The 13,032-nt window shown below is 31.2% G+C and overlaps 1 protein-coding gene across 1 annotated transcript; it reads right to left on the reverse strand.

The window, feature by feature from the left end:
* Positions 1 to 8,662: 8,662 nt before the first annotated feature.
* On the reverse strand, positions 8,663 to 9,794 carry mRpL39 (mitochondrial ribosomal protein L39). Its single transcript, XM_035370730.2, has one exon. It carries the CDS (start codon positions 9,732 to 9,734, stop codon positions 8,727 to 8,729), a length of 1,008 nt encoding a protein of 335 aa, XP_035226621.1. The 5' UTR covers positions 9,735 to 9,794; the 3' UTR covers positions 8,663 to 8,726.
* Positions 9,795 to 13,032: the final 3,238 nt, after the last annotated feature.

Here is a 13,032-nt window from a genome sequence, read left to right on the forward strand (position 1 = left end):
TGCCAAGTTTCTTAAAAATTCTAAATTTATGAATCAATTAAAAAACTATATTAATCATTTGATGCTTGCATAAAGCTTAATATTTGCTTCATTTAGCAAAAGCCATTTTCAAACTACATATTGCCTACTGTGATCCAAACACAGCTGATTTTTAACATTTTGACATCTAGATCTCTATACATCTCATTTAGTTCTAACTGATGTTGAACAGTTTTATGATTAAAAATATATAATTTGTCAAAAAATATCTAAAAATGTTTCTTATCAAATATTCTAATTCTGAGTTAAATGATAAGTAAGGATAAAAAGATTGGTACTGGTAATCAAACTGGTAAAAGAACTTGGAGTTATTGTGTCTAAAGAAATATTATCAAAAGTATTCCTTAAAATCTCCATCTTAAAAAACATGGTACTTCTTGAAAAATTGCATGAGAATGGTATGACATCACAAAAATAATATAATGGAAAATATAGTATAGTCAGTTTGGAATAATATAGTGGTTAATGTAGGCTAATCGCTTACTCAAAACTAAGAATGTGTATTCAACTTCTATATAAGGTTTCACTTTACATGGCCGATCCTAGTGGGGGGGGGCAAGATTATGCATACCATGTGGCCGGCCAAATGATTATCAAACACATTTTAATTTTTTTTTAAAAGAGCAACCAATTTTAATTTGCACGTGGGCAGCTGATGGTCTAGGATTTTACATCATGCCCAAAGTGCTGTTTTTTAAACGTATTGTGTGTTACCTTTATTTACTAAATACCATGTTCTTTCATTTAAACCATAAAATTCAATTTAACGTGAATATCACAAAACAACTTTTGTGCTCACATGCAAATAAGCATATCTTTAGAATTACCGATACAGAGTCTCGATGGAGATTCCCCCCCCCCCCTCTGTACAGTGTTGCCATTGCTCGCTTTGAAATTGCTGAGTTTCTTAATCAAAAACTCATAAATGCTTTACAAAATATAAAATAGCTAATAAAAGAAATTCTAAATTCCAAATTTCGGCTTCCAGATGCCCAAATTCAGGTAGAGTCATACATTATTCAAAATTTGATGGCTCTAGGTACCATTGTTTTATCATAATGCGAGAAACATATGTACATTTATGCAGATTCTTCATTATTTAATTTCTTTAAATATAACACAGGGTGATAATATTTGGTGGCAACAATTTGAAAAGTGAAATGGACATTTAAAGTTTTCGACACAAAATGCCAAAACAAAATTAATAGCCCTTCTGAGTTGGTCTAATTATTGAATGCAAATAAGATACTGCTTTGAAATCTAATAATAAAATAACAAGAACATGATGGGAATCCTCTTAAATAACTATGTTTACCCTTGACATTAAAAGAAATTAAGCAACTAAAGTTATCGATGATAGTATATAAAGGTTGCATCCTTTAATGATTTATTACTAGACAAACAATCTTTTATAAACAGCAATTGTGCTGAAAGTAAATTAATACATAGATTAAAAACAGCTCTCTCAAACTAACTCCATATTTTGTAGTTTCTCAGCTTATATGGCTTTGCATATTATAAAATTTGTTTGGAACTGAATATCATATTATGCACAATATTTGTATATGCTGTCCCTGGCATGTCATTTTTATTTGCCTATATTCATAACTCTTTCTATTTTTCTGATGATAAATAATAATAAAAAGAAGCATTTTATAAGAAACACAAAATTTATTACTTGTCTTCTGTAGAAGCCTTTGTGAAAATGTTGATATTGTGCATTTCTACAGTGAGAAACAATCCGATCTGCACATGTGAGAAACAAACAGTTAACAATTTAACTGTTTTTTTGTAGTTCTATTGTATTAATATAGCAATTTTTCATTGTAAAATATTCACAATTACTGTTTTCAATCACTCATCAGTGGAAAAGAAGCTACAGCTGATGTTTGAGGCATTACAAGCAACAATTGCTACTGTGGCCAATACAGTCTGCAAAAAAATGAATTCTCTGGTGTATATATATACAGTCAAAAGTCGTTAATCCGGACTCGTCGGGACTTCGGCGATTCCGGATTATCGATTTTTCCGGATTATAGATCATCAGTTTAAATCTCGTAAGATGGCATGCAGAAATTCTAAAATTAAAAATGTGAAACCGTAATTTATGAAATAAAGAACAATTATGATCTAAAGGGTATCAAAATTTGCAAAAAGAAAAAGCTTAATATTTATTTGTTTACTTTATTAAACATTTCTTTCAATGTAAGTTATTTAAGTTTTGCTTCGTTTCATGTGATAGTACTTTCTATTTAATTCTATTAAACAGACATAATTTCTTGTTCAGTTACAAAGTTCCGCCGTTCAAGTCCTATAATTGCTGTGTCAAGAACACCGACTAATTTGTCAATCGAAATTTTTTTGTTTTCAATAACCTCTGTCACTTTTCTTCGCTATCGGAAGCGAATTATAATGACGAGGAACTTGTTTTAAATCATATCAAAGACGGAGCATATCGAGATGAAATACTACATTTGGTAAGGAATTATAAGCCAAATAAAATAAAAACATCTGCTCTGAAGATAACGATAGTGCTGACAAATCAACTTCCAATTCATTAGGCGCCCGCCGCCGAGCAGCGTGAAATTGATAAACAGATTTCGGATTTCAAAACATACTTTCGCTTTAGATCCTTTACATATTAACAAATATATATCGGAAATTCTATTTGATATAATCGAAAGTTTAAGCTTACTTTTATAAAATTGCTCTTACAGTCTGCAAAAAATAATAAGCCGGATGCAATTCGAAAATTAAGGAACAACGCAATCATCAACATTAACTGAAATAGATAATTAGATAATTTTAGCTTATACGTCCATTATACATAAAATGCGCACGCGAAAACGTAGTCTGCACTTGCGCACACTCATATGCGCAGTCGTAAAAGGTCTTACGCGCACGCGTGAACGCCTCTGCGCATGTGTCAACGTTGCGCATGCGCAGAAAGTTTTTAGTTTTGATGTCCGGATTATAGATCATTCCGAATTATGGGTGTCCGAATTAACGACTTTTGACTGTATAAGATAAAAAAATATGTAAATCAGCTTTAGAATTTAACTTATTAATAGCCTCTCAATTTCTCCTCTTTATTTCCTCTCTCTATTCTAAAAATAATAATAGCTTTTCTGGACTGTGCCATTTCTAGATTAATCTATGTCACATAGCTTGCATAATGCTGATGAGGTAGCTTATTTGGAGCCTAAACTCAAATTTTTTAGGACTGAAATGTTTTTAACCTAAACCAAAATCGTCCCTTGGTGAGCCTCCATACTCACTTTAGCTTTTGCCTCTCTTCCTATTAAGATGCTATATCCCTCACTTTCTTCCTATCACAACAGTATTAAAATTGTAAATCTTCTTGAATAGGCACGATTAGAATGCCAAGTAAATTGGAGCCACAAATGTCAACTGAAATAAAAGTGAAGATTTAGTATTAGTCGGCTGCCAAGTCTTTTAGTCATTATGGATTCAAAATAATAGCATAATATGCAATTTAATCCTAGTATACAGTACACACAGGATTTGGCAACATTATGATGAGCAGTTAAACATGGTATTTATGATGAGTAGTAATAGAATCATTTTGGTGTTCACATTCAAAATTTTCAAAAATAGGCTTCATATACTAGGATTTTACCTAGAATTAATCATTTTCACTATGGATCTGCCTGCTACACAATCAAGATTGCTGTCTTTTACTTGTTTTCATTACATATATTATAAATTGCTAACAAATTTGTATTTTATAAAAGAATAAACAGAATTTTATGATATGTTTAGTAGTAAGTGGAATTTTCCAGCATGCTTATATATGTTATTTTAAATAAATTGCTCATATAATTGTATTAAATATGCTAATTAATATATATATATATATATATATATATATTAAACATAATCTGTTGAATTATGTTCCCATTTTAAATAAATTATTGACAAAATTATATAATAAATTTAGGTTGATCTTTGGATTATGGCAGCTTGGCGAAAATTTGGCGACCAACTCTGCTACAGCAACCCTCTATTTTTTTTAATTTTTTTTTCGCCGCCATTTTGTCTTCATGAAGTAAAGACATGTTTCTTTTCTTTTTATTTACTCAACACTTTTTCCAACAATCTACTAGCCGAATTACACTTATGCTAGAAATTTTATGTAACAAAACTGCTTAATCATGACAAATATTAACTGCAAAATTGGGAAAAAGTGCACAATCGCAAACTCCTTGCGCATTTTTCAGAATAGCACATACACATAAATCATTTACATGTCGACTTATTTTTACCTAAAAAAACATGGCATTGCACACACTCTTAACTTTATCCATCTACACTGCTATTTTCTCATAAATTACAAAAATTTGCACGAAAATGCAGGAAAATTTTCTGAATCTTCAAACTCGGTAAAAAGCACATGTATGAAATTACTTGATAGTGAAAAAGTATATACCCTTTCCAAGGATGAACATTTCCATGTATAAAATAAATAAAATATCCAAAAACTTTTACCTCTAAATTATCTAGGCTAATCTTTGGAATATGGTAACAGGTAGTTTGGCGACATTTTGGAAGCGATAAAGTTACTACCTAGGACTTTGGAAATGTGAGAAGTACTCAGTTCCGATTACGCATTATTTTGTGTGAGGGAAATGAGAGATCATGAGATATGCCATGTGACATTAATGGACGAATCACTGTTCTTTAATCAGAAAAGGGGGTATATTTGTAAAAATATCTGCTGTACTTTATAGCAGTAGTTTCATTCTATGTTCTGTGAAACAGTGTTGTTTAATCTTTGGATTCCATGGCCGTATATAAAGTAAATCCGAAATTTTTATTGCGTTTATGTGTAATTGAAAAGAATTGCTTAATTGCAGATAAGTATGAATGTCCGATATGTGGGAATGAAATGAGATTGTGTGAAAGGAAGGATATTACAGATAGTTTAAATGGCGGTGAAAGAAACCTGGTGAAAATGGACATTTTGTGATCCGCCAAGCACTCAGATTCTGTAGAAGATTAGGTAAGTTAGTATTTTTAATTATTTGAGGATATTATTTTTATGCATTGTTCTAAATGTAAGGAGTAAATAAATTAATATGGTATTATTGGAAAATTGTTATTAGCAATGATTTAGTTTAAAGTAATTAGAATTGTAAGCTAATTTTTATTAATTTAATGTATGTGCTTATTTATATTTTAAGTAGTGTTTTTTAATTTAATTATATTTTAATTTAATGATCGTGATTTTAAGAGTTATACGTTTGTGGTATTTTGGAATACATTTGAGTAGAAGTAAATGTGCATGGAAAGAATTTAAGTATTTGACACTAAGTATTTGTAATCATTTTTAATGTTTTGTTATAAATTCGTTGGTGATGTTTGTTCATAATAGATAATTTAGAGGTAAAAGTTTTTGGATATTTTATACGTGCAAATGTCCATTCTTGGAAAGGGTATATACTTTTTCGCGATCAGGTAATTTCATATATGTCCTTTTTACCGAATTTAAAGATTCAAAAAATTTTCATGCATTTTCATGAAATTTTTCTAATTTATGAGAAAAAAGCAGTGTACATGGATATAGTGAAGAGTGTGCACAATGCCATTTTTGTGCAATTCTGGGATGTTTTTTTAAGTAAAAATAAGTCGACGTGTACATGGTTTAATTATATTTTAATTAAATGATAGATATTTTGTGAATTATATGTTTATAGCAATTTGGTATACGTTTGAGTGGAAGTAAACATGCATGAAAATAATTTAAATATTTGACACTAAGTATTTGTAACCATTTTTAATGTTTTGTTATGAATTCGTTGGTAACGTTTATAGATAATTTAGAGGTAAAAGTTTTTGGATATTTTATTTATATTATACGTGGAAATGTTCATCCTTGGATAGGGTATATACTTTTTCGCGATCAGGTAATTTCATATATGTGCTTTTTACCGAGTTTAAAGATTCACAAAAGTTTCCTGCATTTTCGTGCAAATTTTTTTAATTTATGAGAAAATAGCAGTGTAGATGGATAAAGTCAAGAGTGTGCGCAATGCCATTTTTGTGCAATTCTGGGATGTTTTTTTAAGTAAAAATAAGTTGACGTGTACATGGTTACTGTGTATGTGAGATTTTGAAAAACGCGGCAAGGAGTTTGCGATTCTGCACTTTTTCCCAATTTTGCAGTTAATATTTGTCATGATTAAGCAGTTTTGTTCCATAAAATTTCTAGCATAAGCGTAATTCGGCTAGCAGATTGTTGGAAAAAGTGTTGAGTAAATAAAAAGAAAAGAAACGTGTTTACTTCGTGAAGACAAAATGGCGGCGAAAAAAAATATAGGGTTGCTGTAGCACAGTTGGTCGCCAAATTTTCGCCAAAAAATCGCCAAGTTACCATAATCCAAAGATCAACTTATCTATTATATTATAAACGTCACCAACAAATTTTTACCGCAAACATTAAAAATAGTTACAAATAATTAGTGTCAAATATTTAAATTATTTCCATACACGTTTACTTCAACTGAAACATATACCAAATTGCTACAAACATAAAATTCACAAAATAATTATCATTTAATTAAAATATCACTAAACCATGTACACGTTGACTTATTTTTACTTTAAAAAACATCCCAGAATTGCACAAAAATGGCATTGCGCACACTCTTCACTATATATATGTACACTGCTTTTTTGTCATAAATTAGAAAAATTTCACGAAAATGCATGAAAATTGTGTGAATCTTTAAATCCGGTAAAAAGAACATATATGAAATTACCTGATCGCGAAAAAGTATATACCCTTTCCAAGGATGAACATTTCCACGTATAAAATAAATAAAATATCCAAAAACTTTTACCTCTAAATTATCTATTATATTATAAACGTCACAAACGAATTTCTACTGCAAACATTAAAAATGGTTACGAATACTTAGTGTCAAATATTTAAATTATTTCCATGCACGTTTACTTCAACTGAAATGTATACCAAATTGCCACAAACATAAAATTCACAAAATAACTATCATTTAATTAAAATATAACTAAACCATGTACACGTCGACTTATTTTTACTTAAAAAAACATCCCAGAATTGCACAAAAATGGTATTGCGCACACTCTTCACTATATCCATATACACTGCTTTTTTCTCATAAATTAGAAAAATTTCACGAAAATGCATGAAAATACTCAACGTATTCCAAAATACTATAAACATATAGCTCACAAAATCACGATCATTAAATTAAAATATAATTAAATTAAAAAACACTACTTAAAATATAAATAAGCACATACATTAAATTAATAAAAATTAGATTACAATCCTAATTACTTTAAACTAAATCATTGCTAATAACAATTTTCCATAATACCATATTAATTTATTTACTCCTTACATTTAGAACAATGCATAAAAATAATATCCTCAAATGATTAAAAATACTAACTTACCTAATCTTCTTCAGAATCTTCATTACGTGGCACGCACACTTCCCTACAGAAAGAGTTCCAATCGGCTGCAGTACTACTGCTAATTTCTAAATCCGAAATCCAGTAGTCAACTGGCAGTCTATTCACCCGGTAATAAGAAATTAATAAAATTTCACCCATACTCAAACTACTTTCAGCAAACCACGTACCCTTCCTTACACTCCGTTTCACAAAATATCCATTTTCACCCGATTTCTTACACCGCCATTCAAACTTATCTGTAATATCCTTCCTTTCACACAATCTCAACTTATTATTATTATCAGATAAACGCATTAAAAATTTAGAATTCACTTTACATAGCACCATGCAATCCGAAAATTAATCAACACTATTTCACACAACACACAATGAAGCTTAATACAAAATAATATATTACTACAGATATTTTTCCAAATTTTACCCCCTTTTCCGATTAAAGAACTGTAATTCGTCCATTAATGTCACATGACATATCTCATGATCTCTCATTTCCCTCACACAAAATAATGCGTAATCGGAACTGAGTACTTCTCACATTATTACCAAAGTCCTAGGTAGTAACCTTTATCGCCTCCAAAATGTCGCCAAACTACCTGTTACCATATTCCAAAGATCAGTGTAAATTTATATTAAATGCCTCCTATGTATAATATAAAGAGATAAACAGATTAAATAGCTTCTATTGTGTAGATATTGAATGAATTACCATTTACTACAGTCATCATTTTCATACACATTTATAACATTTGGCAAAAAAATCGCCCCAAATTATGCAAACAACACTATAGAAGACAAGTATGCAAAATTTTATAAAAAAAAAAAAAAAAAAAAAAAAAAAAACATAAAAATCTATATGACCAATATTTACATTTTTACAGCCAAAGATACTATAGAATTTTAAAGTGAGAAGTACAGATAAGCAGAATGTACAATGAATTTTTAAAAATATATCGCAGCAAATATAAAAAAGAACTGATACATTCTTGATAAAACGATACCATACTTGGTTGGCAAAACTGGGAAACCTAATCACCCAGTCTCTAATGTGCAATTTCGAATGCACTGAAAGCTTATGTTGTGGCTACTCTGAGGAAGCACTGAATAATGTCATCATTATTATCTTACACAGAAACAAGATGGAGCAATTTATAATATTTTTAATATAATTAATTTCTTTAAAAATTTAAAACATACAACAGGCTTATTTATAAGGCTCTTTCTTGGGGTGAATTACTCTCTGGAGATAAATCACTCTCTTGCAGTGAATCACTTTCTAGAGAGGAATTACTAACATCATGTGATTTTAATCCAGTGGTGTTCAACTTCTTTGCTCGATCTGCAAGTACACTAAATGCAAAACTATTAAGTGTTAATTGCTTGGGAATTGACAAAGCCTGAAACCTATACCCACAATCATTATCCAGTTGATGAACTGCTGTAACTTGCGTAGTACCAACAAATTTTGTACTTCCAATCATCGGACCAAAGCTGATGTCAATGTGATCCTTTACGCGATAAAGTGTTACGTTTCCATCTACTGCTAGTTGCGGAATTTGCTGTCGTTTAAAACGATTATGTTTGAACATTTCTTCTGCCAATTCTTGAGAAACATCTAACCTTTCAAAATGATGATCTTCCGCGCTTAGCTTCCACAACATAGCTGAAAATGTTTTCAGTTCTTCCGTGGTAGGTTTCCAATTGGGTATTCCAATGTCAGCATCATACACGTAACTTCCACTTTGAACATTAGGTTTTGGCCAACTATGGAGATCGATAAAATATTCTTCTTTAAATGCTCTTTCAATAACCAAGCCCAATAAAAAGCTGCAACTTCTCCAAAAGACCTTATTTAGCACAGATGGAGCTGTATGAAAGTTCAATAAACGAAGTTCGCAGTTTTCAGTTAAAGGCCTGTGCATGTCCCACAAGTGACCATTTACTTCAGCAAGAACACAGCGCTGGCACAGCACTTCGTGGATATGCATTGCACAGTTGTAAGGCGTGGATAGATTTCGATTCATCATTAAAGAGCTTGCTGAAGGTACACCATCATACTTAACCTCTATTTTCTCAATTCGAGTGATTAAAGACTGTTGCCTCAGTTTTTCTTTATTAAACATATCATTCTTCATTTGCCTTACACTATCATTCGTAACCGTAGACATACATCGTTTACTGCCAAGGTACGATAATCTACTTAATTTCCAAACCATCTCGAAAAGCCGACAGACAAAACACACAAAAGAGTACACGGAAAAGTCTTGTTTTGCATCCGATAAGTCCTTCTGCCCGCAGGACGAAAATCTAGTTTAGATTAGTGTTGCTAGATCGTGCGATATTTCGCAAATTTGCGACTTTTGACAAACTTTTGCTACTAAAATTTAATATTTGCGAAATTTTTTAGACATCTATTATTTTCTTATGCTACTTTTTGCGATTTCAAAGATTTTTTTTAATATATCGTAAAATGCTTTTATATTAAACTAATGTATCATTTAAAAATAATTTATATTATAAAAAAAACCAGTTTATTTAGGCTTAAATAGAAGTTGTCATATGGCAATCTTGCTTACACGTGGGCTTTTCTTTTCAAGGCTGAACAGTCTGACGCCGGTATAACAAAAAGGGACTAGGGTAGGGGTAAAAGCGAGAAAGAAAGAAAAAGAATCTGCTTCGGACCTCTCACCTTCCCCTCCATGAACCCGTGTGCTTTGTTTTTCAGTCCCCCCTATGCTGAACACCAGTATAACCTAAAGGTTCCACAAGTTCTATGATGATAACGAATTGAACAAAAGAACTTGGAGCTTGTGCACTATATATTGGGTACCCAAACAGAGAAAGAAATGAAATTCATTCTCCCGATTATAAATATTGCCATTGCTTAAATGGATATGACTTGGAAATCAAAGCAACGGCATTTTTTTTTAAAAAAACAACACAAACAGTGGAAGAACAAGACTTTCTTAATCAGAAGCTGAAATGAATCCACCACGCAGAACGGAAATCTCACTGAAAAGCACTCTTCAATTAAAATGTTCACAATTAAGCAAAAAACAACAATGAATTTAAAAAATTAACTGCCAATTCAAATAATTTAGTACAAAAACGCTAACAGTCTAAACGTAAGGAATCTCTTAAGAATTGATATGCGAAAATTAATTTACAAATAGAGACCTAAATTAAATGAGAATTAATGAAAAAGGAAATGGACATTTAAATAATTAAAAATGAGCTATATAGTTTTAAAATTTTGGTAAAGCTAAGATATCTAATTAAAAAGATTAAGAATCGAATACAGTCTGTAACGTAACAACCAATGCACAGTAAATTTGTGATGACGTCAGAGGTCATGTGAGCATGCCTTACTATGACGTAACAAAGAATCACGTGATCTATGACGTCATTTGCGATTTTTTTTCCCCCAACTTTTTAAGATTTCTTTTGCTACTTTTGTTGAAAAATTTCTGTCAATACTGGCCTAGGTGTGAAGCAAAAAAAGGGACATCTTTATTTGAGAGAAATATAAAGTCATAGTATTTGATGCGAATTTTTTTAAGAAAAAAAGGTGGGCTAACCAAAAGTGGGCCCAGACTATATTTAATAAAAAAATAATTATGGACCAAAGTATGCATGAGAAGATGAAACAGAAGCGCTAAAAAGACCTAGCATTGAAAAGTGCAATGATCAATGCATCAAATATTAATGAAGTCGAAGATACGTATTACTTAATAATAATGCCCTAATTTTGTGTTGTAAATATGTCGTGTGTTTACTGACGCGTTTAAAATACTAATCTACTCTAAATGATAAAAAAAATATAAGTAACAGGATGGTTCGTTCGTTCCAGTAACTGAGCACTCCTGAACATTTGTTTCTTATCAATGAAAAAAAATGAAACTAAAAAAAACTTCTGGTCAGGAGTGTAGCGCTTCGAAAATTCTTTCAACGTGCCTAAGCTAGTTGAAAACGCCGTCAAAGCCAAAGAAAAAAAGGAGATCCAGTTTGATAACAAGCTTAATTTGGAAACTAATTTTAAACTAAGAAAGGAAGCAAAAAAATAAAGGTGAAGGAAGTCAGAACACGGCAGCAGATCATACACAATCCAAGATCATATCAGATAAAAAAAAAATAATAAGAGCGCACAGTAAAACTTCAGATAGAAATACAGTGAAATACGTTTAACGCGAAAACGCTTAAGACGAAATATCGGTTAACACGAAATAACACAATGGTCCCGACAAACTGCTATGTATTTTCATGCATTTTTTTTTTTTTTTTTTTTTTTTTTTTTTCCTTTTAACACGAAATAAAAATCGCTTCGCACGAAGAGATTCCCCTTTTGGGAATGAACAATATACGGAAAACACTAGCCTCGCAAGCGCGATTTAAGAGGGGTAGGAAATGAAAGAGAGGTGGTTTCGCATGTTTCGTAGACAGGAGGCTAACGTGGCACATAACGTGGCGCATAACGCATAACTTGGTTTTGAAATACCCTCGGAATAGCCTGTGACACTAGCCAATTTTGTTTATCTAAGCTACTTTCACCCTCCACCTTTACAAACGCCATACGAAAACATCTCATCTCTCATCAGTTGGCTTTGAAATTCGGTAGTACATCGCAGTGAGTGCAAAAATCAGTGAGTTTGGTTCGCGCCAAAGGAAATGGACGATATTGAAACTGAGCCGACACTTGATGAAATGTTTCAGAAAGTTTCCGTATTATTGAACAGTCCTACTATATCACCGGAAGAATTCGCTGCAGTAGATGATGATAATATGTATACAGCCCCAATTACGGCAGACAAAGACAGTTTGGTGTTTGTTCAAAGCTAAAAAAATATTATTGATGCATATTCCGACGACGAATATGAAATGAATGATGCAGCTTCTGTTCCCACGTCATCCGAAATGAAGAACATCATGAAAAATATGCGCAGTTATTTAGACGCACATTCCAGTGGTGAAATGAATGGCAAAATGGACGACATCGAACAATGTGTTGACAATTTGATGCTAAAAAAAGACAATACAAAGAAAAATATCAGATTATTTTCTAAAAACTCAATAAATGTTTTGTTTTTCAAAAAACTTGAAAATTTTATATTAAATTAAGTTCTTGTAGATGATTTTGTTTCATTGATTTTTATTGAATATATGCATATGTACATATATATGTAAATAAATGTACTCTAATAAATTTAATTGTGTTTAATATATATTTTTTTGCAATATTCTTTAACACGAAAAAATATTTCAGTCCCCTCAGTTTCTTGTTAAAAGATTTTCACTGTACTTAATATTCAGAGCAAATCTCCAAACTTACGATATAATCACATTAACCAAAATATTGAATTTTTTATAGCCACAAACATTCCTAGGAATTACAGAGGGAAAAAAAATTGCACGATATAATAAAAACCAGCTGAAACACTTCTACGTAATACTTCGGCAATCATACAGCAATAAATAAATAAATGAAACAGAAATAAGCAAAATTCTCGGCAATAAATC

This window comes from Stegodyphus dumicola, chromosome 6 (assembly GCF_044657685.1).
Source record: "Stegodyphus dumicola isolate Sdum_Otavi_A_Nest chromosome 6, ASM4465768v1".
Taxonomy (NCBI): domain Eukaryota; kingdom Metazoa; phylum Arthropoda; class Arachnida; order Araneae; family Eresidae; genus Stegodyphus; species Stegodyphus dumicola.